The sequence below is a fragment of the Eptesicus fuscus genome, chromosome 7, assembly GCF_027574615.1.
Source record: "Eptesicus fuscus isolate TK198812 chromosome 7, DD_ASM_mEF_20220401, whole genome shotgun sequence".
Taxonomy (NCBI): Eukaryota; Metazoa; Chordata; class Mammalia; order Chiroptera; family Vespertilionidae; genus Eptesicus; species Eptesicus fuscus.
Genome location: NC_072479.1, coordinates 71297987 through 71319286, shown reverse-complemented (window position 1 = coordinate 71319286; position 21300 = coordinate 71297987). Strand labels below are relative to the sequence as shown.

Below are 21300 nucleotides of genomic sequence, written 5' to 3'. Positions count from 1 at the left end.
ATATGTGTTAGAAGGGGGGTTAATGGGTGGGTGAGAAGAGATTAAAGAATTTATGTGCATATATGCATAGCCCAAAGACACACAATAGTGTAGTGAAGGCCTGGGGAAGAGGGGATAGGGTTGGGGGGGGGGCATGTGTGGGCTAGAAGGGGTCAATGGGGGGAAAGGGGATATTTGTAATACTTTTAATAATAAAGAAATTAAAAATCTCTCTATATAAAAGCCCAAGTGACCCTTATGACTGGTCACTATGACGTGCACTGACCACCAGGGGACAGACGCTCAACGCAGGAACTGCCCCCTGGTGGTCAGTGTACTCCCACAGCCAACTTCCCATGGTCCCTCCTCCCAGCTGGCTGGCCAGCCCAATCGGCCCTGATCAGGACTGGGCAAGATGGCCCCAATCGCCAGCCAGGCTGAGGGACCCCACCCGTGCACAAATTCGTGCATTGGGCCTCTAGTAAATCAATAAAATGGAAGAACATGGACAAGAACCAGCGAAAGGAACAAGTTAAAGATGAAAAAGAGGTTCAGGAATAGAATGAAGTTCTACAAGAGGCAAAATAGGGCCCTTTGGTTCAACTGCAGCAACAGAAGAGAAGGAAGTATTGGGTGCAGGTAATTTTGTAGATGGAGTGCAGGATGCTGAGAGAGTTCCTGTTTTCTACCTTGTATTTACTCTGTGAAGGCATCTACTCAGCAAAATGAGGGAGGAAATATATAAAGAGTAAGTGCTGACATAGTCATTGTGGCGTTTGGGAAAGAGAGCAGACTCAGAGCACACAGAACAAAGCAATGCAATGCAATGAATGAATAAATGAGGGGAGGATGGAAGGTGGTCTTATTCACTTTTAAAGCAGACACCGACTAGTGACATGGATTTCAATGGGTACTAACCATGGAGCGCTTTAAAGATTGAAACAAGAGAGTTATTTTCATCATATTTTATATAAAATAAACATTTACATAAATTTTATTTTGGAAAGACCTAGGCAAAGTGTACATAATCAGACTTACATGAGAGATATATTCCTAACTGGCACAGCAAACATAACAAAAATGTATATTTATATACAACTGATCAAAGTAGGAAATAAAAGCATTATGAACAAAGAACATGATGCAAGTCATTTTCCTCTGAAAAAAGGAGGCATTGGTGTGAGTTACAGCAAGTCAAATGATAGCTACATTATAAAAGCAAGCCATGGCTTCTACAGATATTTTAATTTCCGAGGAGGACATTTTTAAACATCTTTTTTCCCCCCAGAAACATAACAAAATCACTAATTTTTATGTGTCCAGGATATAAAATAAGAGTTTTCTCTGTCATGGTAAAGCACTTGGGCAGTCCAATCACTTTCAGGGTTGTCTGTGTATGTGTTCTGTTGTGGTGATTATCTTAAGAATTGCTAAAACAAAGGGCAACACTTATCAGTTATGTCTTCAGATGTAGAGGGCTTTCAATCTGGGTCAGGAGATTCATAGAGCTTGATAGTTTCTTAGAACTAACCAGTTCTTTAATGTGTGAGAAACATGACTGAGACACTGGTAACCTGCCCAGGGAGAGGCGGCTCCTCAGGGGCAGAGGAGGGACTAGGAACCCAGACCTCTGGATTCCTGACTTGGTGCCTCCCCTTACAGACCAGCAAGATGACCTCAGGAGGACATTATGCACATTGGAGACTTCCAAATGTGATACCATATTCACCACAGGCACCACTGAGAATGGGAAGAAACTTCTGGATTTCTGGATATAGACACCTGTCCAGTTTTGGGGTAAATGGTGATCTAAACTTGCAAATTAATAATAGTTGTATATTGTGATAGGTGCTAATTTTATGAGTTACATATCCTAAGGTTTTAATTGCAAGGACCCTTGGTAATAATAATAGAGCATTTTATACAAGACAATGGATAGATAGGAATACCATCAATTCTGTTGTGCATTTTCTTGATTGATATTAAACCATACCTTTGATTGCAGTTATTTTATTTCTTCTCTTGAAGTTACATGATTACTAAAAAATAATGAAAAAGTGCTACTTTTGGAAGAAGTGTTTTAACATATTGTTCTTTTACATAAAAAACTTTAAGAATAATAAAAACAGTTATATTAACTTATATATATTTTTTCTCTCTTTAAATGCTAAAAGATGGCATTTAGATAAGTTTTGCTATTACTGGGAAATACCAACATACAGTTTAATCCAAGTAAATGTGATGTGGAAATCAGGGTAAAAAATAGAAAACAAACTACCTGTAACTATATTTCCTTTGATTATCGTTATTAATACCCTATAGATTTATTAATCTAAGGTACAAATCTATCACAAATCAGAGCAAAATTTTTGTGTTTTTTAAAAAAATGATTCTAATGAGTACAATTAAGAGATAATTAATAAAAGCTTACATGTGTTTAATTAATCCAAAGAAAGAGAATTATAGGGTCTAGGCATAAACTCTCTATCATGGACACCTTCTTTGAGTCATAAAAAAAATATGAGTTTTATATACTCAGCACCTTGTCTGGGTACATGTAAATGGCAAGGCAATTCCTGTCCATCTTAGAATTAAGAACTCTGTAAATACAGGTCAAATTATAGCTCAATTGCCACAAGTGTAAAACCACCCCACCAACCCACCTGGTTTGTCAGTCTTGGAATGGTAACCTCAACCAACCAATTATGCCACAAATCAATCCTTCTTTAGAATTCTTTGGCTCATTTTCGTCTAGATTTAAAAGTTAAAACTGCGAAAGATTATAAACATCTCTTTTGTGAAATATTATAAACATCTCTTTTGTAAAAGTCATAAACTCCCATTGAAGTTGTTAGCCTGTGGTCTAACTGCATAAGAGAATCAGGAGTTTCCAAAATAAAGTTTCCTCCAAGGAATTTAAATCTTTGGTTTAGTTCAACTTTGTTACATCACTGAACTATGTCTTATGAATGCCATTAACAAACTGAAAACAACTGAATCATTTAAAAAATCCTGAATAATTTTGTAAAGCCATTCTCATGGGTCCTATGTCAAAGGACATGAGAAAGGCCTGCTGCCTATGGGGATTTTGAAGGCAAAGAGAATGGGTTCTGGGTAGGATTGAAGGACAGGTTAGACAGATTGGCAGCAGGAGGGGGGAGATGTGTATACAAGGAACTCTAATGTAGCTAAGAAAAATAGCAAATGATGCTCAGAGTAACAGTCACAAATGACTCTGATCATTGGATCAAGTGTTCAGCCAGACTAAAGCAACTCCTTAGCCACCGTCTCCTACCCAGCACCTGCTACATATTTAAGGTCCTAGGACAAAATACAATTGCAGGACTCCTGCTCAAAATTATTAAGAATTTCAATCAGGGAATTCAACCAAGCATAAGGTGCTCCTGGGTACAGGACCCTGAGGGACTGTGTAGACTGCCCATCCACGAAGCAGGCTCTGCAATTCCATTGCGGAAAGGGGCTATCGACTCACACGCCGATCATGCTTCCTGAAGGGCAACCTGGATGCACCTCCATGACTAGCCAGGGCACTCAGCTTTCATTTTGATAAGCATGGATTCCACATATTCTTTCATGTTACAAGGACCAAACAAAAATATTTAAAAATAGACTTAATATCCTTGAAAAAATAATGTGATTTATTTTCTTATAGGCACCATTTCAACTATGAGAATTATTTCATTGGCCACATCTCAGTGAAGGTATTAACTTAGGACAAAATACCTGATGTAACAGTGCTAAATTTTAATGTGCACGCAGCATGAGAAAGGGGGTCGGGGGAAAGGGAGAGAGAGAAAAAAAAAACAAAAACAGACATGGAGTTGGGGGAGGCGAAGCACCCAAAAGAAGACAGAAAAAGTCTCCTGAAGGCCATGTGACCCTTCCCAAACCACCCCCCCATCCCCCCGCCCACCGCCCGAGACCTTTAGGCTGTAATTGCTATTTCAATTAATCCAACAAATGTACTCTCATAGCTTTCGCAGCACTTCAACAAGTAAGGCATAATTGCTTTTCAAAATTTGGGGCTCAGTCTTTCCCATTAACTTTCTAGGTGTGAGTTTTGGTTACAGATCATTCTAAAAAGTTGTGATTAAAGCCCTAGATATTAGTTTTAGGTAGAGCTTCATATTATTAATTTTAGGGGTAGGTATAATAATAGTATATTTTTCAAATGTACTGTGGAACCTTTCTTGGCCTTAAGACTACAGAAATATATTTTTAGGAGAGGAATAAAAATACTTTAAATAAAATTTTGGAACATTTTTTGATATACAACATTAAAAGAGCATTAAAAACAGACAATCAGAATGGTGATATAAACATTATTGGATTATTGATGCACACAGATATATGCTAATGCAATTTCTGTAATCCTTTGCATTTAAAATATTCCTTGTACCATCACTTTCTAAAAAAGTTTTTTTTTTTCCCCTTTTATCTAGATTTTCCTTGACCTTCCCTCTCCTCACTGACTCCTGCCAAAAAAAAAAAAAAAAACACCATACAGGGGCACTGCTCTCTGATGCTGGGGTGAAAAGGAGCAGAAGAGTTTGTTTGTTTTACCATACCCTGTCCTAAGCGTGGGAAATATATGTGCCTTCAAATTACTGTATCTCCACGGAACCTGGCTCAGCACTGTGAATAGCACTGCCCAGAGGTTTTGTTTAATTTTTTATGATGATGACCAAATTAAAACCAGGTATTCCAATTTCAAAATATATACCAAAATATCCTACTACCCAAACCCTGAAGAGGCTGAGCCCCAATTTCTTTACCTTTAGCAAGTAAATAATCAATGCAACTTCTTTGAGGTGCTGTTAAAACTTAACTGTTTTGTAATTTAGATTTATAAAGCTTGTATGATTGGTTTTAAAAGCTGTTATTAAAACAACTATGTACAATGAAAAAAACTGTGTGTATATATATTAAATATTTTATAAGTTATGAAATAAATAACACTAAAAAACAAATGTCAATTGGTAAGTTCAACTTTGCCTTCCTTATTTTAAAATATAAATATATATATTTTTTAATTATGAATTTAGAAATTTTTCCTAGATTTTTTTTGAGCATACTCTATGAATTCTCCAAAATTACAAATACAGAACCAAGAATTCTGGGTTTACATCACTCACATTTTAAGCACAGAATTCTCATTGAGCCTAGGAAGACAAAATAATAAAGCTCTCTTTCCATTTTGTCCATAGTCTATGACGATTTCTGTGATATACTGTAAAGATTCCTAGGTGGTTAAATATATTTTTCAAAAAATAATAATCTCATGATGTCTAAATGTTAAAATAATAAAGTAGAGCATTTCTCTCAGTTAACATCTTTAATAGTTCTCATGTAGAATATACTATTTTTTCCTTCACCAAAATAATAATATATGTGGTGGCAGAAACATTTATGATTTTAAAAGTACTTTTGAAATCTTAGAGCAGAACTACTACTCTACTTGCAATAAATTTTAAATTTTCCATAAAGAATTAGGGGGACCAAGATTCTTGATTTTCCCCTAGGGGTAAGAATATCCATACATAATTCCAGAAGCTTCCTTTTTTATATGTTAGGCGATAGGAAAAACTTGCATCAGAGTGGAATTTAATTTACTATTCTGTAGGGCTCTAGCAATATCTTTAGGGGAATATTAGATCAAGCTCACTTAACAACAGCCCCTTTCTCCACATATTTTGGAAGGTTCTACAAAAAATTATTTGATATTCCTTTCTGGTTCTGGAGAATTAAATGAACCACCTCTTGGTAGAATGTCCCAAATGGCTTATCTCAGAGGAATTATCCTCTTCGAAATATCCCATTAAAAAGCAAAGATCTGACTTCATAGCATTTCCAATTTCTGTATTACTGGGACATAAAAGTTTAAACTAAGAGAGAGAACCAGATCTCTGGGTTGCAAAAGCAAGAGAAATATATGGAGGGAAATTTGGAGTTAAAGCAAAAAAAAACCCCAAAACAATCTGTAAAATGTTGTTGTATTCCTTCCCTCTCTGGCCTCCTTGCTCTTGCTTGCTCTTTTTTATCTTTTTTTCATGGAGATGCAAGTCCCACAGCACAGGGTTACCAGCGAGTGTCTCCAAATGTGCCCCCCTGGACTGGGAGTGAGAGGAAAGCTCCATTGGCTGTCCTGCTGACGTGACAGCAAGGCCTCCATCACTTCTTCCTCCTCCAGAGGCACCAGCAACCGTCTGCGCAGATGACATCCAATGCTGCTATGTTTGATCCTTTTCTCGAACTTCTTGTAATCGTTTTTCTAGGCGATCCAATTTGGCCAGATTTTCCTGCAGCAGTTTGCTGTCTGGAACCAGCAGTAAGGCTCGCTCATAATAAGCTCTTGCAGACACATAGTTTCCCTGTTGAGAAAGAGAACAATCTGATCCCTCAGAACGTTCTGTAGGAGGATGGGGAGACTCGGAAACAGCCCTTCCCGCCCAGTTGAACATGAATGTCCTCACTAAGGAAACCTGTGTGCATGGGTAATTGTATCCTTATCTGCTGGTGCTTTTGGAGAATCCATTTGTTTTAAGTGCCAAACCAGCTGGAGAATGTGAAGGATAGAACTTACACCATAGGGTAAATGGCAGAAAACAGATTTTCAATTCTACTAATGCAGGGTATGAGGCTGGCATTTCATAGGGTTAGTACTATTCCTCCTCTGGAATCAAATGGAGCCATGGCAGGAGAAATTGAGAGAGAGAGAGAGAGAGAGAGAGAGAGAGAGAGAGAGAGAGAGAGAGAGAGCAAGCAGGGGGACGGAGGGGAGAGGGAGAGATAGAGCGAGAGAAGCGCATGTGTGGGGAAATGGTTTTGAAACTTCTAGAGTAATAATACAAAAGTAAATAGTTTGGAAATATACAATGCCTCCTTAGTGGTAGGAGTTATTTTAATCTTCAAATTAAACAAACAAACAAACAAAAAGCAACCAGTACAGCTCTTTGCTAATACAGCCTTTAATGCAAATGAAAAGAACTGGTAAGTATATGGAGTCACATTTATCCAATATTCTAGGTGTGTGACAATGTGTACCTGCTGGATACCTTTCAAGGAGGAGAGCAGGTATGTCATTCCTGACCTGCTGGAGACACCTGTCTCTGTCCTCTGTGGGCCCCATCTAACTGGCAACCATGCATCCCTGGTTCCCGATGGTCCCTGGCGGATTAGTCACAAGCATTAACCTTTCCAGCCCCCTTTCTGCTACTAAATGTGTACTAAGAATGTTAGAAATATATTTCCATTCCAAGAAATGTATTTGCTCTATTTAATTCAGTTACAGCTCAGTGTGTATGAAAACCGGTCTCTCTCTAAATTTCCATCACAGTTTAAATTAGTATTCTCTTGGTGTGAAAGTATTCTCTATGTACGCAATAGCAACTAATATTTATTGAATGCTTATCTATCTTCCAAATGAGTTAATATGTGTCAAGAGCTTAACCCTACCAGACCGCTGTACCGATTTTTCGGTAATCTCCAAATCTGCCGCTATACCGCTGTACCTAATTTTTGGTACTTTGCCTAGACCTATTTTCTACAATGTCTCCAAGTTCCATCTTATTCTAACCACTTGTTTTCATGTAACTAACATTTTTCTATATCATGTTGATTTTTTCTCTCTAATGCTCAGGAGCCCAGGTATAGGGGACAGTTAGGTTCAGGGCCTCAGGTCTGGTAGGGTTAAACACAGCCTAGCACACAGTGAGCACTCAATCTGATGCCATCATTATTGTTATAACTCAGTGACGCTCCAGGCTCTGTGTAAACACTGTCTGTTTCCTACGGCATTCACTTGGCATATCTGCGAAAAGGAGGGTGGAAATGACCGAACAGGAAATTGTACATCGGGAATCCAGGGTCTGGCATGCACACAATGAAGATATTTCTGATTATTAACACTGATGCCGATAAGAGGCTAAAAAGAATTCATACAAATGAGAACCTGGATTTGCTACATTAAATTATGTTTTTCAACTCAAACATTTATCTTCCAAGTGACTTCTGCCATTTATTAAGCTTAGCACATACATGCAAACAACTGAACTTGTGGCTCTGCAAGTGGCCTCAAAGTATGTTTCTACTGCTGTTGATTTTGAAATTGTCTTCGAAGATGTTTCTCTGAATGTAGGTCTCAGCCTGGTGCCCTGGCATCGCCTTCTCTGATCACCAGCTTTCTCCCTCAGCCCGGCCTGTGCCCTCTTGCAGTTGGACATCCCCCGAGGGGTCCTTAGCGCTGCCACCATGCCGCCACCACCACCGCTAGGCTAGCCAGCCGCGAGCCTGGCTTCTGGCTGAGTGGCGCTCCGCCCCCCCCAGGCCCCCCGGGAGCACATTGACCACCAGGGGGGCAGCTCCTGTGTTGAGCATCTGCCCCTGGCACGTCATAGTGACCAGTTGTTCCCCTGTTCAGTTGCTTTGCATATTAGCCTTTTATTATATAGGATAAGAATTCAGTTGCTCACTTGCACCAACATTTCAAATCCTGGATTTGAAATCCAGCCACATGTGGCTGCCTAGCAGCTCTGCCTTGAACATGGAACATTTCCATCACTGCAGAAAGTTCCATTGAACAGTGCCATCTAGAAAATGCATTAATGTCATAAGGCAGGATTGGATATAGGACTTTATGATATGGCCCTGTTGATACAACTCTTTGATTATAAAGAACGTATCATATTGTAGCTTTTTTGGTCTAGCCATTCATCCTATATAAAACTTCAAAACAATATCATTTTTTTATTACCAAGTAGTATGAGCAAGATACAACTCCTTTCCTCCCACCTCTCTGTCACCTCCTTGCAAAGCCTTATTCCAACTCCCACCCCACTGCAGCCCTTAGTCGTTTCTAAGCTTCACGCAGGCTCAGGAAAGGAGTGAGGCTGAGGTATGGGACAACACTGCCTGACGCACATGATTGCTGTTGAAGGCCTCGTAATGACAATCCTGCATTCTAATGGTGCCTTCAAAATGACCACATCCAAGGGAAATATGGTCAGCAATATTATGACAACTTTGCATAGTGGCTAAGTCCAGTGGTTGCTAGACTTAGTGTGGTGACCACATTGTGAGGTAAATAAATGTCAAATCACTATATTGTACACTTGAAACTAATATAATATTGGATGCCAACTAAACTTAAAAAAATTTTTTAAATGACCACATTCAAGTCATGTGCCTGGTCTATATATAAATATATGGCTCCCTGATATTAGACCATTTTTAAACTATAAACATAGCAACTTTATATTGTTCAATTAATACATGATGTTATCAAAAATGAAAAACAGGATATATTAACTTTTTATCAGTGCATTTACTATATTTAAAAAACACACTCAATATATCCTTCTTTAACTCCCAGACACCTTTTCAAGGGGCAGTATTTTGAAATTTAAAGTAACAGGTTCACATATTGATCTAAGAAGGTATAATAAATGTACTGTCATCTTTGTATTTATAGACTTTTTAGACACTCTTTAGTATATAGTTTTACTTTTTCTTATTAATAATTAAACCCATTACTTTAAATGCAGATGCACTGCATCTAAAAATATAGTGAGCATATTACTTGAAAATTAAACTATTTAATATACGATTTAAATATTTAACATTACTATGTTACTATTTTAAAAGTAAACTCATTCTATGTTTCCCAACTAGATGTTGCTAGACAACCTAGAACATTATTAAGATCAAAGCTGTGGTTACGTGGCTCTGATAAATGTCATGCTTGGATTCACCACTAATGTCCTTCTATTAGATTAGTCACAGAGTAACTGATAGAAGTCTGAAAATAAGTTAGCTAAACAAGAGTGATCCTTAAAATCATGTCAGCCCATGGTATTTCTTTGCTCAAAGTCCCCCAAGGACCCTAACTCATTTGGCATAAAAGCTAAAGACCCTACAATCCCATTCAGGACTCTGCATGATTAGACCCTATGACCCCTCTGACCCCAGCTTCCACCATTTTCTCTCACTTTCCTCCTCAAATACAGCAAGCACACTTGTACCTCAGGACCTTTGCACATGATCATTCTTTATTTTTGCTACATGGTTTCCTCTCTTCTGGTCTCTGCTCAAATATTACTTTTTTAACTGAGGCCTTCCCTAATCTCTATAATTCAAAATTTGAGCCCTTACCCCCTGACATTCCTATCTTCTTTCTCTCTTTTTTCTCCATAGCACTTATTACCAACTGATATATTTTATGTGTGTAAATATGTCTGTATGTGTTTATTTACTTATTGCCTATTTCCGCCTTCCGGAATGTTCACTCTAAGAGGACAGGACTTTTTGTTTTATTTGTTCATTGTTGTATTCCTAGTGCCTGGAAGAGTACTTGCCACAAAGGATACTCTATAAATGCCTCTCAAATGAATGGGTGAATGAATGAATCTCTGATTTTATTAGTTACAGATATAATCTCCCAAAGGGTCATTTTCAATAATTCACAAAACAAAACAACCACAAACAAGCAACCTGGTTTTTCAGTAAAAGGTTAGAGAATAAAAGATACATTAGGTATAAGAAATAGTAATGTAATATTTAAAGTAACACTTGCTCTAGACAGCGAGTTAAACTGCAGGAAAATAAACTACACTAAACTCCAACAAGGCTGTTAGCTCACATATGCAGATTTTACCTGTTCTATCATGATATCTCTCAAGTGCATATGATTTCTTTGTGATAAACAAAATCATGGAATCTAATTTATATAGATTTACTTTTTAAATGGCTTCCTGATATTGACTATCTAGAATACAAAGTGAGAATAAACTGTGCTAATTTTACTTTTAAATAATTATGTTTGGGGTATTTAAGTAATTCAAGGAGTAAATTAGTAATAGTTTCTCAATCTTTTATGAGAGAAGAAAGGCAGAAAGAGAAAACATCTTGGAAAAGCTGGTTCACCGGGAAGTGGATTCTTCTCCTACCTTGATGTGCTGGATTCCACCCATGTTCATCCAGGCCTGCGCTTGATCTGGATTTAGTTCCACGGCAGCTTTATAGCTCTAGATATATAAGAAATACCTTCAGGTTGGGAATCGAAAAGAATCCACCTTTACCACTACATAATTGTGAAAACCACTTTCTTTATATGTGAAAATCTAAATGTTAAGAAAACGAACAGCCACTTCTGGCTCACAGGGGTTCCATTTATTTCTATTAATTTTTAACGCTGATGAGTCTAAAGTAGAGGAAACGGAAATGTGTAATTTCCTTGCAGAGCTAATGTTTAGACTTGAGACTGAGATGCCTGCAGGGAATCCGGGGGATTTCTATTATAGTGAATCATTTCCCCTTGGCCTTGTCCTGCAAGAAATTGATGCTTTTTGGCCTTTTTCACTATAAATGGAGTTTGCAAGGATTTTTTTTTAATATATAATCATAGGATCTTATTTTTCTAAACAGCTTAACCCTAAAATATCACTGACCTGGTTATTTGGTCTATGCTTGAAATCTTGCAGGATGCTCATTACTCCTTTAAGGATTTCTATTTTACTAACTAGGGGATAGTTTTAACCATTAGAAAGCCTTTCTTTTCTTTTCCTTCCATACAAAAGTTCTTCAATCTTTGAAGAGAATTACTTTTTTGTGTGTGTGCCTAAATAAGCTGCATTCTATTAATTTATATTTGTGAGGTATATTTTTAATATTTTGTTTGTTGTTTTGCATCAAAGGCATGCTCACCACGGACTCTTGCTTTTAAGAATAGTCATCTTAAATATAACTAAATGCTATGAGTGTTGCCTTTACAAAGTGTTTAATTACAAAGCAGGTATCTGTGTGTGTGTATAGTTTAATACTCCTTGCTGTTTTCATTAGCAAGAAGGCAACTGACCAGATCCATAAAGTAATGAGAATCTGTTAAGAAACTCTATGCTCTTAAAAATCTGCTTAAAAGACGTGAAGAATATGTCTTAGTTTTTATCAACAGAGATAGGATGTAGTACAGATGGGGTGTAGATTCAAATCCTGGATCCATTTCTTATCCTGTGTGTGACCTTGAGCAAGGTCATAACCTCTGATTCTCAGTTTTTCCAACTGTAAAAGGAGACAGTGACCATGACTTTCTTATATGCTTGTTGTGAATGTTAAATTACTAAATACATGTGAATCATACATAAAAGTGCTATCACATTTTAGCTGTTATTAATAACTAATGTCTTCAGAAATCCAGCTACTCTATGATGAATATTTGACCCACTGGTCAAGCTACTAGACAATATTTTTGTTTTCCATACAGTATATAAGATACAGAAAGATACAGACCCCATTTAAATGTTCATAATTAAATTACTAATTATTTAATCATTAAGTTGTCATATTAGTTATAAATAACTTAAGAATGATGGTATAGAAAATGTTCACAAGGCAAGAGAAAACGCACGGTTCTGCCTGAAATATGCCACCATTTCTGTTTGAAGGATCTAATTTTTCCCCAAATTATCTTCACATGTGTTTTCCAATCATACTTTAAAAGCCACCCACAGTTTATTTAAAGAAAACAATAAAATCTCACTTGAGATTTTATTTTCCCATGATATATTTAGTGTCACTTTTTTTACTACATGAATTCCAACTTGTGGCTTTACCAGGCACAAGGGAAACGTCTGGTATCTGTAACATTTCTACTCATACTTGTAAATGTCTTTTTTATTTCAGGTTGGGCATCAGCTGTATTCCAGAGCTGTACCTATTGAACACCTGTAAGATGCATCATACTGTATTTATTTTATTTTATTTTTTCATCATACTGTATTTAGAACACAGAAGGAATCAGACCCTTTGCGCAAGGAGAAGTGCAGCCTAACTGGGGAGCCAAAATGCATGCACACAGCGCACACGGGGGCCAGGGAGGGGAACAAGAAAGGACTGGATACTACAACTTAGTACATGGCCTGCTCAAATGACTGGCGGAGACGTAAGTGTTTTCAGCATTCAGTGGCATCACGGTCTCTAGGAGAAAGGATGGCCCAGAGAGCTTCCCGGGGGAGGAGGACCCAGGCTGTGCTGGTGGATGAGTGGGAATCAGCAAGGGGAGGCGGGGGTGGTACAAGGACATGTGGATAGGCCCAACGCTATTCAGGCACCAGCCCAGCTGGAAGAGATGGTATTGAATACAAACAGAGAGAGAAAAGGAGAGAGAGGACAGAACAAGAGAGAGACAGAGAGAGAGAGAAAGAACAGCTGATATGAGGGCAAAACACAGAAGCTCCCAACAAGTTAAAGATGATAGTTCAGAAAATAATGCAGAGGTATCACAGGATTCTGAGTAGTCAAAAACCAGAAGCTCAATGATAAAAAATGAACTTTTAATGTCAAGTTGACTAATCAGAAACTTCACAAACATGCCAATGATCTTAGATTCAGGGAGTATTAGTTTCAATTCATGAATTCAATAACATAATTTGACTAAGTGTTTGTACCTCAAAAGCTTTGTCTAGAAGGTTCTGCTCTCTTAGTTGGTTTCCTTTTGTGAAAAAAAGTTCGGAAATGACCTTCGGGTCCTTTGGTTTCAGCTGGAGAGCCTTGTCTATAGCGCCAAGTGCCTGCATGGGTTGGAAATTAAGACAGAATAAATGTAGATTAGATAAAGGAGAACAAATTTAGATGATAAAATTTATACTTTTTTTTCTTTTTAAAATTTTTTTTCCAGGTCCTCTTTTTATTTTTTATTAAAAATTTTTATTGATTTCAGAGAGGAAGGGAGAGGGAGAGAGAGAGAATGAGAAACATCAATGATGGGAATCATGGATCGGCTGCCTCCTGTATGCCCCCACTGGGGATGGAGCCTACAACCTGGGCATGTGCCCCTGACCAGAATCGAATCCTGGACCCTTCAGTGCGCAGGCTGACGCTCTATCCACTGAGCAAAACTGGCTAGGGCTACTTTTTGTTCTTATGAACTAGCTGGGGTGGTGAGTGATGATCAATTCTTCATTCTCTCTAAAGCTCTCATTGAGAAACAATTTAGCTCTGATGAAGTAACTTCCTTATGCTCCACGTTTCCATTTATATTAGTGACAAGGAAATGTCCCTGAGTCACTTTACAGGGAGGTTGTGTGATCTAGTTGAAAGAAAACAAAATATTTCCTTGACTGTGGGCCCATCTGGACCCTCCCACAGCCTCTGCTTCGGTGCCTGGTGCTCTCTCTGCCCTCACCACGCACTGCTCCAGCCCACGCAGCCAGAGGTCTCTTCGAAGCACACACCTGATGGTGTTGCTCTTCTGCTTAAAACCCCAAGGCTTCTCCCAGGATAAGGAACAAGACTTTTGTCCTGGTTCCAAGCCTTGAGGTCTAGTCCCCAACAGACTCTGCAGCCACGTGTTACACCGCACCCTGCTTCCGCATGCCCATCCCTCAGTCAGGCTAATCGCTGTTGCCACAGGGCCTTTGCATGTGCTTTTTTGCCTGGAATGCTCTTCACTGCCCACCTTTTGTCTAATAATTCCTGTTCATCACTCAGCCCCTACACCTTCACATCACTCTGCAGGGAACCTGACCTCCAATACCACTCAGGTCCCCTGATTATATCTTTATTAGGGACCATGTCATTCTTCATGACATCGCTGAGCACAGCCATAATTCTACTACATTGATTTTGTGATTACTTGTTCAATCTCTGTCTCCTGTAAACTCCTGTCTACTGTAAATTCCATGAGGACAAGGTTGATGATTGGTGGTTTTTTTTTTTTGTGTTTTTTTTTGTCATACCACTTTATTCCTGGTGCCTACTACAGTGTTTGACATATAGTAGGTATTCAATCAGTATTTTGTTGAATTAGTTCATGAATTTACTGGTTATGTAAAATGGAGAGAAACAATAATAGGGTTAATGACCTGCCTTACAGGTTTGTTGTAAGGATTGTATAAAAAATATTTAAAGTACATGGAAAATGATAAAGTATACAAATGTTAGTCTTTACCTTTTCTAGCGTTTGCTGAAAACAAACTGAGATAATACCACATAAAAATCTTCAGACCAAGAATGAGCCAAGCACATATGTCAAGGGGGTATATTAAGAGTTAAATCTGTGAAAAGCACCCATAAGATCGGATATGCCAACTGATGATATTCAAGACAGCTCAGCCTTGTTACTGTGCAGCCTGGAGCCCATTTAGGGGCTCCCCATTTTCTACCCACGAATCCAAGAAACTCCAGTGTCCTCTCTACCTTGTCGTGCTGCTCCTGCTTGCTGTAGATTGCTGACAGCAGGCGATAGCATTCGAGGCATCCAGTGTCCTCTGATACAATGTGATTGGTCATCTTTTCAGCTTCTTTCGTCTGACCCATCATGGCCAAAACCTGAGCCTGCAAAACCACACTGACCTTAGCTTAGAGACATTTCATCATTACCTTATCAAATAAAGCATCCTTGAATGGAGGCATTGGGAAACACCCCAGACAAAAGTGCTGAGCATCTGTTTGTGACACACAGAGAGGGGCAAATCGCCACAGCATTGAGGCTTTAACTTCTGTTGCCTGTTTATTTATGTATGTGCATGCATTTCCATGTGAATGGCGGGAACGTTAAAAATAGCCAACGAAATGACTTGTGCCTTTTTAAAAAGTTGACTAAATATGTCAAAAGAGAAATGATTTCCTGTGTTTGTAACAAGATAAGTTTCATGTGCTGCAAATCTAAGGACAAGAAGTATTGATCCAAAATTGAAATAAAAAACGTTGTTGTTAATTTCCCTGACTTTGAAAACCATACTGTGGTTATGTTAGAGAATGTCCTTATTCTTAGGAACTATATGCTGACTATTTAGAAATCAAAGGAATGAGACCTATAATTCTCACGTGGCTCAGGAAGAAATGACATTTATTAATAATATGTTTATGCACATAATACTTGCCTAAATATGCACATGTATACAAATATGTCATACACATACATACATACATACATACATGAGAAGGTGGTAACAAATGCATAAAAATGCTGAAAACTGATCAATCTGGGTGAAAGCGGATACGGGAGTTTCTTAATATTCTTGCAAATTTTTGCAAGTTTAAATTTATTTCCAAACAAAAATTTAAAAGTATTTTTAGCATCCATGTCTTGTGTAAATGGCTCTAACAGTGGTTAAATGAATATTCATAACATGGATATCGTATAGCAATTCCGGTTCCCGTTCTGAGGCCTACTGACTACAGCTCCCTCAACTGCATGCTCTGCGTCTGCTCTCAGCGTCATGTGCTTAGCCCACGCACTCACCAGGGCCAGGCGGAGTTCCCGGTGAGAAGGCTGAAGTGCCGCAGCTTCCCGGTAAATCTGCAAGGCCTCTTCGTATCGGCCGGTGTTGTAGAATAGAGCTCCCAAAGGCGACAGTGTCTCCGCTTTGCGTGCCACCTTCAGGGCGCTGAGTTTTAAGAAAGGTGAATTAACGCTTTCCTTCTGATAGGCACATTTCCAAAGGTCAAAGGTTTGAGATTTTGTGCCAATATGATCTTTGTTTTTATATCACGAAGAATGTTTAAACAGCATCGCAATGCCATTCCCTGACTATATGTACAGCTCTATTGGCCTAACAGAGTGGAAACTGAGCCCCCAGGGTCTATTCCATCAATGGTGATAGACTTGTTGTGATGTGTGCATAATATTTCATTTATATCCACTTTTGAAACTGCTATTGGTGCGTTGGGTTGCAGTCCATCACTTCAGGAAACAGTGGGAATTAAATTCCAACCTTGGTTTAGCACCATGTTCTAACCAGCAGGCAAGAAAGTCATTAACTGGGATACCACCGACAGTGTTGCATTGTTCTCTTTGGCAATAAGAATCTGTATTGCCTGCATTGGCAAAATTTGTTAGCATTCTGATAATATACCTGTCCAATGAATTAAAAATTGGATGATGTAGTCAATAATATCATAAAAATAGTCCAGGGACAGGTGGTTACTAGCTTTATTGTGGTGATCACATCGTAAAGTATATAAATGTAGAATCACCTAAAACTAATATGTCAACTGTACTTAAAAAATTAAAAACATTTTTTTTAAGTTGATGGGCAATTGCAGAGGTCTTAGTGCGACTTATAAAGTGGAAGGGAGGGCGTTTACCGTTTGTACCACTCTTCAGCCATGCTGTTGTCTCCCAGAGACCTGTAGAGCCTCCCCAGGTTCACCATGGCCACGTCATGACTCGGGCTAAGTTTGATGGCCTGTTGGTAATGGGCCACTGCCTTCTCGGGAGAGCCTATAACCAGAGGTGCGTGAGTAAGAGCAGAACATGCCTTAATTATAAAATACACGAGGGCTTTAATTTCTCTTCTGATGTAGACCATTCTTCTTACAGAGCCATGCCATCGATTATTCAGCATGTGAATTACTGTGCATTCGGGCTTCTTCTCCTTGCCACTGCCTAACTTTGAGCCATTTATTCATTCCCATTTCCAAAGAAATTAACAATAAAAAAGCAATAGAAACTGTTAGGCAAATTCTTGCACTCCATTATGCTCTGCTTGGGGCTCTCACCCCTCCAGGTAATTTTCCTGTTATTCTCATTGTAGGTTTCATGATTAACGGCCTTTGGTTTCCAGCAAACAACCTAACCCAGTTTCCAGGGACCGCCTCCACCTGTGCCTGGTCCCACGGGTTACTCTGATTGACCCCTTATAAGAGACATAAATATCCCACTCCTCCTACTCTGCCCTGCTGATGCCGTTTTGGCCTCAGCCCTTCTGCTAGCATATATAACAATAAATTTATAATTCATAGTTCTTTACCCCTTTTGGCCTCATGCGTTCTTTCTTTGGTGACTCTAACAGAAACTAAAACCCATTTCTTTTAATATGTATATTGTATATTACTAATTTTAGTCAAAGTGTTTCCTGGCCATTACCCTAGCTAATATGATGTGTTGAGATTATCAGTGGTTGTTATTTATAAAGATATGTTGTTATTTATAAAGATCTGTTGCTACTCATTATGCCAAAACATGGAATTGGCTATTATAGAAAGAAAACTGTCCTGAAGCAATTTTTAAGGGTCTTTCTCAATCACTATACTATAGCAGCACCCTTGAAACACTGCTTTAAATAAGCATGTATTGCAGGAAGAGATTAACCAAAAAACTTATATGCATATATGCATAACCCATGAACACAGACAACAGTGTAGTGAAGGCCGGGGGAGAGGGTAGGAGTGGGTTGGAGGGGGGCAAATGGAGGAAAAACGGGACATCTGTAATACTTTCAACAATAAAGATAAATTAAAAGTAAATAAACAAATTAGCATGTATTAGCTGTACCTAAAAATATTTTTAATCACATATTTTTAAAAGGTATTTATTTTAAAAAATAATGCCACCTGGCATTTGTCCAAAACACGGTACATTTTAAAACACTTTAATTAAGTGATCTCATATGATCTTTGCAGGTATTTTTGATGCTATTTAGCTGCTTATTGACACCACTTAGAAGCCTCTTGGGATTTAGGAGCTATTTTAGGGTAAACACAATTATTGCTTACAGATACAGACACTAAAGTGCAAAGACATTAAGAGACTTGACGAGGATCCCAGGGCGAGTGAGGGTAAAGGCCAGAACTAGAATCACGTCTCTCCAGTCTGATAAGGTTCTCCAAAGAAGCTTCCTGGGAGAGTGTGTCTAGGTAATGGAGTGGGAGAAGAGTCTAACGTTTAAAGGGAGGGGGGCGTTATGACCCGCACAGGCATCTTCTCAAGCCCACCTTTTCTGAAGTTTAAGTAGGAGTGCCAGATTACTGGTGATGGGGAGAATTTCACCATTATAAAAACAGAAATACAGAGAAAGTAGTGGGGAGATATATAGTATTGTCAGTGATGTTTATTGGGGTGGGGTTTTTTGTTGAAGTAGAAGGAAGAGGACTAGATCAGGCAAAGGGTGTCTTCTGGTGTTTACATGTTTGTGTTATGGGCTTTATTATTATTATTATTATTATTATTATTATTATTATTATGTTGCTAATGAACCAGCAGGTGGCACTATAAAACCATTTTACATGAAAACATATGGGAAGTTTCTTAGTGTATCACAATGTAAATTTATGTTCTCTAAAACAGAAGAACTTCCAACATCCTTCAAAATAAAACCCTTTTGAATATTTCATACTGACAAAATAATTAAAATTAAATTTTACTGCAGGGCAGGTGGCAGGCAGTGTAATAGTCAATGGGAACCAAGTAGTGCTTTTGCATTAAATTCAAATGTCTTTTTATCTTTATTGTGTTCATAACATGCCAACAGTATATGGAGCACAAGTCATAAAGAAAACAGAATCCCTGCTCCATGAAGTTTCGCATTAAATAGGATGGAGTAAGTGTATTTTACATAGCACTGTCATATAAGAATACTTTATCAATTACAATAATACAGTTTCTGTAACGTATACCACATGAGAAACAATAAAACAACTCTGGAGGCTTTTTAAAAAAATCAGTTGCAGAAAAGTATTTACCATCTGCCAGTAACTAGATTCAGAGCAGGTTGTGCATCATTGTAGAGGAACATTTCATTATCATAGATTTATAAACTTGTATAAATGGTACTCAAAGAAGAGCCATTAAATCATCAAGACTACTTCCTGTCTCCTGGGGAGTTTTCCCTAGAGATATGATTATGAGAACTGGGCAGTTTCATTGAACTGAGCCTGAAGATTTAGATAAATGACAGCTCCGTGGTTCACTGTGACTGTCAGTGGTGTGAGCATCCTGCCAAGCCCAGTGAATTTTACTTCGGAGGCATTATTTGGGTGGTTGCCATTTTGTTCGAGAGAATTATCTAATCTCAACAGAACAGATTCTCTCTAATTTCACTTACCAGTATCAACTAAGAAAACTCCATAGTTGTTGTGTAAGTCTGAGCTATCTGGACAGTTCTTTATTCCAGCCTGGTACATTTCCTCAGCTTCCTTAAATCTCTCCTTTGCAAGAGAATAAAGAAAAATAAATGAGAAAGTTGAAAGAATTAACAATAAACTGAATAGTAGAAGTGAGAAAAGCAGGAAATAATTTACTGAGCACCTACTATGCAATAGGCACTGAGATCAACACGAGGTACTCTTCTCAATTAAAGTCAATGATAACTGCATACACACCTACAATTCATACCTGTGCTTAGTTCCTTTACGGCTGCCTCCTGCACACCTCCCACTGGAGCTGTGCCCGCAACCAAGGTACATGCCCTTGACCGGAATCGAACCTGGGACCTTTCAGTTCGCAGGCCGACGCTCTATCCACTGAGCCAAACCGGTTAGGGCAATACCTTGAAAATTTTGAGTTTCTACTGTTACCACCTGACCAGTGTTAATGTTTGGCACTAATGCCAAATCTTTAGTTTTATAGGATTTTAAAATATTTTATAAGGCACTTTTACATACACTAACAAAGTCATGGTAAAAACAACAACAAAAACAACAAACAGTTATTAAAACTATAATAGATGAGAAATAAAAGAATATCAGAGCTGGAAAGAACATTAATAGGTACTAATGAATTACCATTTTTAACAAATAGAGAAACTTGGGTACAAAATGTGTGCCCAAGACCTCATAGCTACAAGGGGACAGAGCAAAACCTAGGTTTTCATTGAACATTCAGGGAATTGGTAACCCCTGAATAAAATAAGTTTCTGGAAATAAACAAGAGTATCTGGCATCAAAAGAAACAATTATACTTTCGGATATCCATCCATCCATCCCCTCAACAAATATTTCATGAGCACCATCCATGAGCCAAATATACAGTTGAGACAGAAGAGTGAATGAGACAGACACAATCCTGCCCTTACAGACAATTAAGTGGGATTCAAACAAGAAGGAAACCTTGCAATGTATGGTGACAGTGTCATAGGAGGGGAAGCAAAAGGTACTTGGGAGGCAACAAGAAGTGACACCCAGACGTGGGGTTGGATAGGTACTGCACACCCATCATGATCCAAATACCCAAGGATGCTGGTGACCATGAACTCTAGCAGCTGTGTAACTTAAAGATGTGCTTGAAAAAAACCTACGGCTGCTTGAGACCTTAAAAACATCCTTATCACTAAATTGTGGGAGAGTTGAAAGGCATTTTTCCTGAAAGAAACAAAGTTGATGTCTTCACATTCCAACTTGCTGAAGTCAAATATAACAGTTAACAACAGTTTTCAAGTGCAATTACTGTTTTACCTGATTTAATTTTACTTTCCCCCCCATTTTCTGGCTGCTCCAAAATAGACAAAGAGATCACCTTTTTCATCTAAAACTTCTCTTATGCTTGGCTTTATATGCTGGGTTTCCATTAGAAATTCAATTTTCAAA

General features: G+C 38.3%; 1 protein-coding gene across 2 annotated transcripts in view; it reads right to left on the bottom strand.

The window, feature by feature from the left end:
• Positions 1 to 5074: 5074 nt before the first annotated feature.
• Positions 5075 to 21300, bottom strand: part of TMTC1 (transmembrane O-mannosyltransferase targeting cadherins 1) — a 234987-nt gene continuing 218761 nt past the window's right edge. Inside the window, exons 14-20 of one of the 2 annotated variants that reach the window (XM_028144115.2) lie at positions 19821 to 19923; positions 17083 to 17218; positions 16238 to 16382; positions 15190 to 15327; positions 13440 to 13562; positions 10944 to 11021; positions 5075 to 6371 (exon numbers count right to left, since the gene is read on the bottom strand). In XM_028144115.2, the coding sequence (XP_027999916.1) occupies positions 6231 to 6371; positions 10944 to 11021; positions 13440 to 13562; positions 15190 to 15327; positions 16238 to 16382; positions 17083 to 17218; positions 19821 to 19923 (864 nt within the window). In that variant the 3' untranslated portion in view covers positions 5075 to 6230. The remainder of the gene's footprint in view (positions 6372 to 10943; positions 11022 to 13439; positions 13563 to 15189; positions 15328 to 16237; positions 16383 to 17082; positions 17219 to 19820; positions 19924 to 21300) is intronic. The other variant, XM_054719184.1, reaches the window with a different exon arrangement.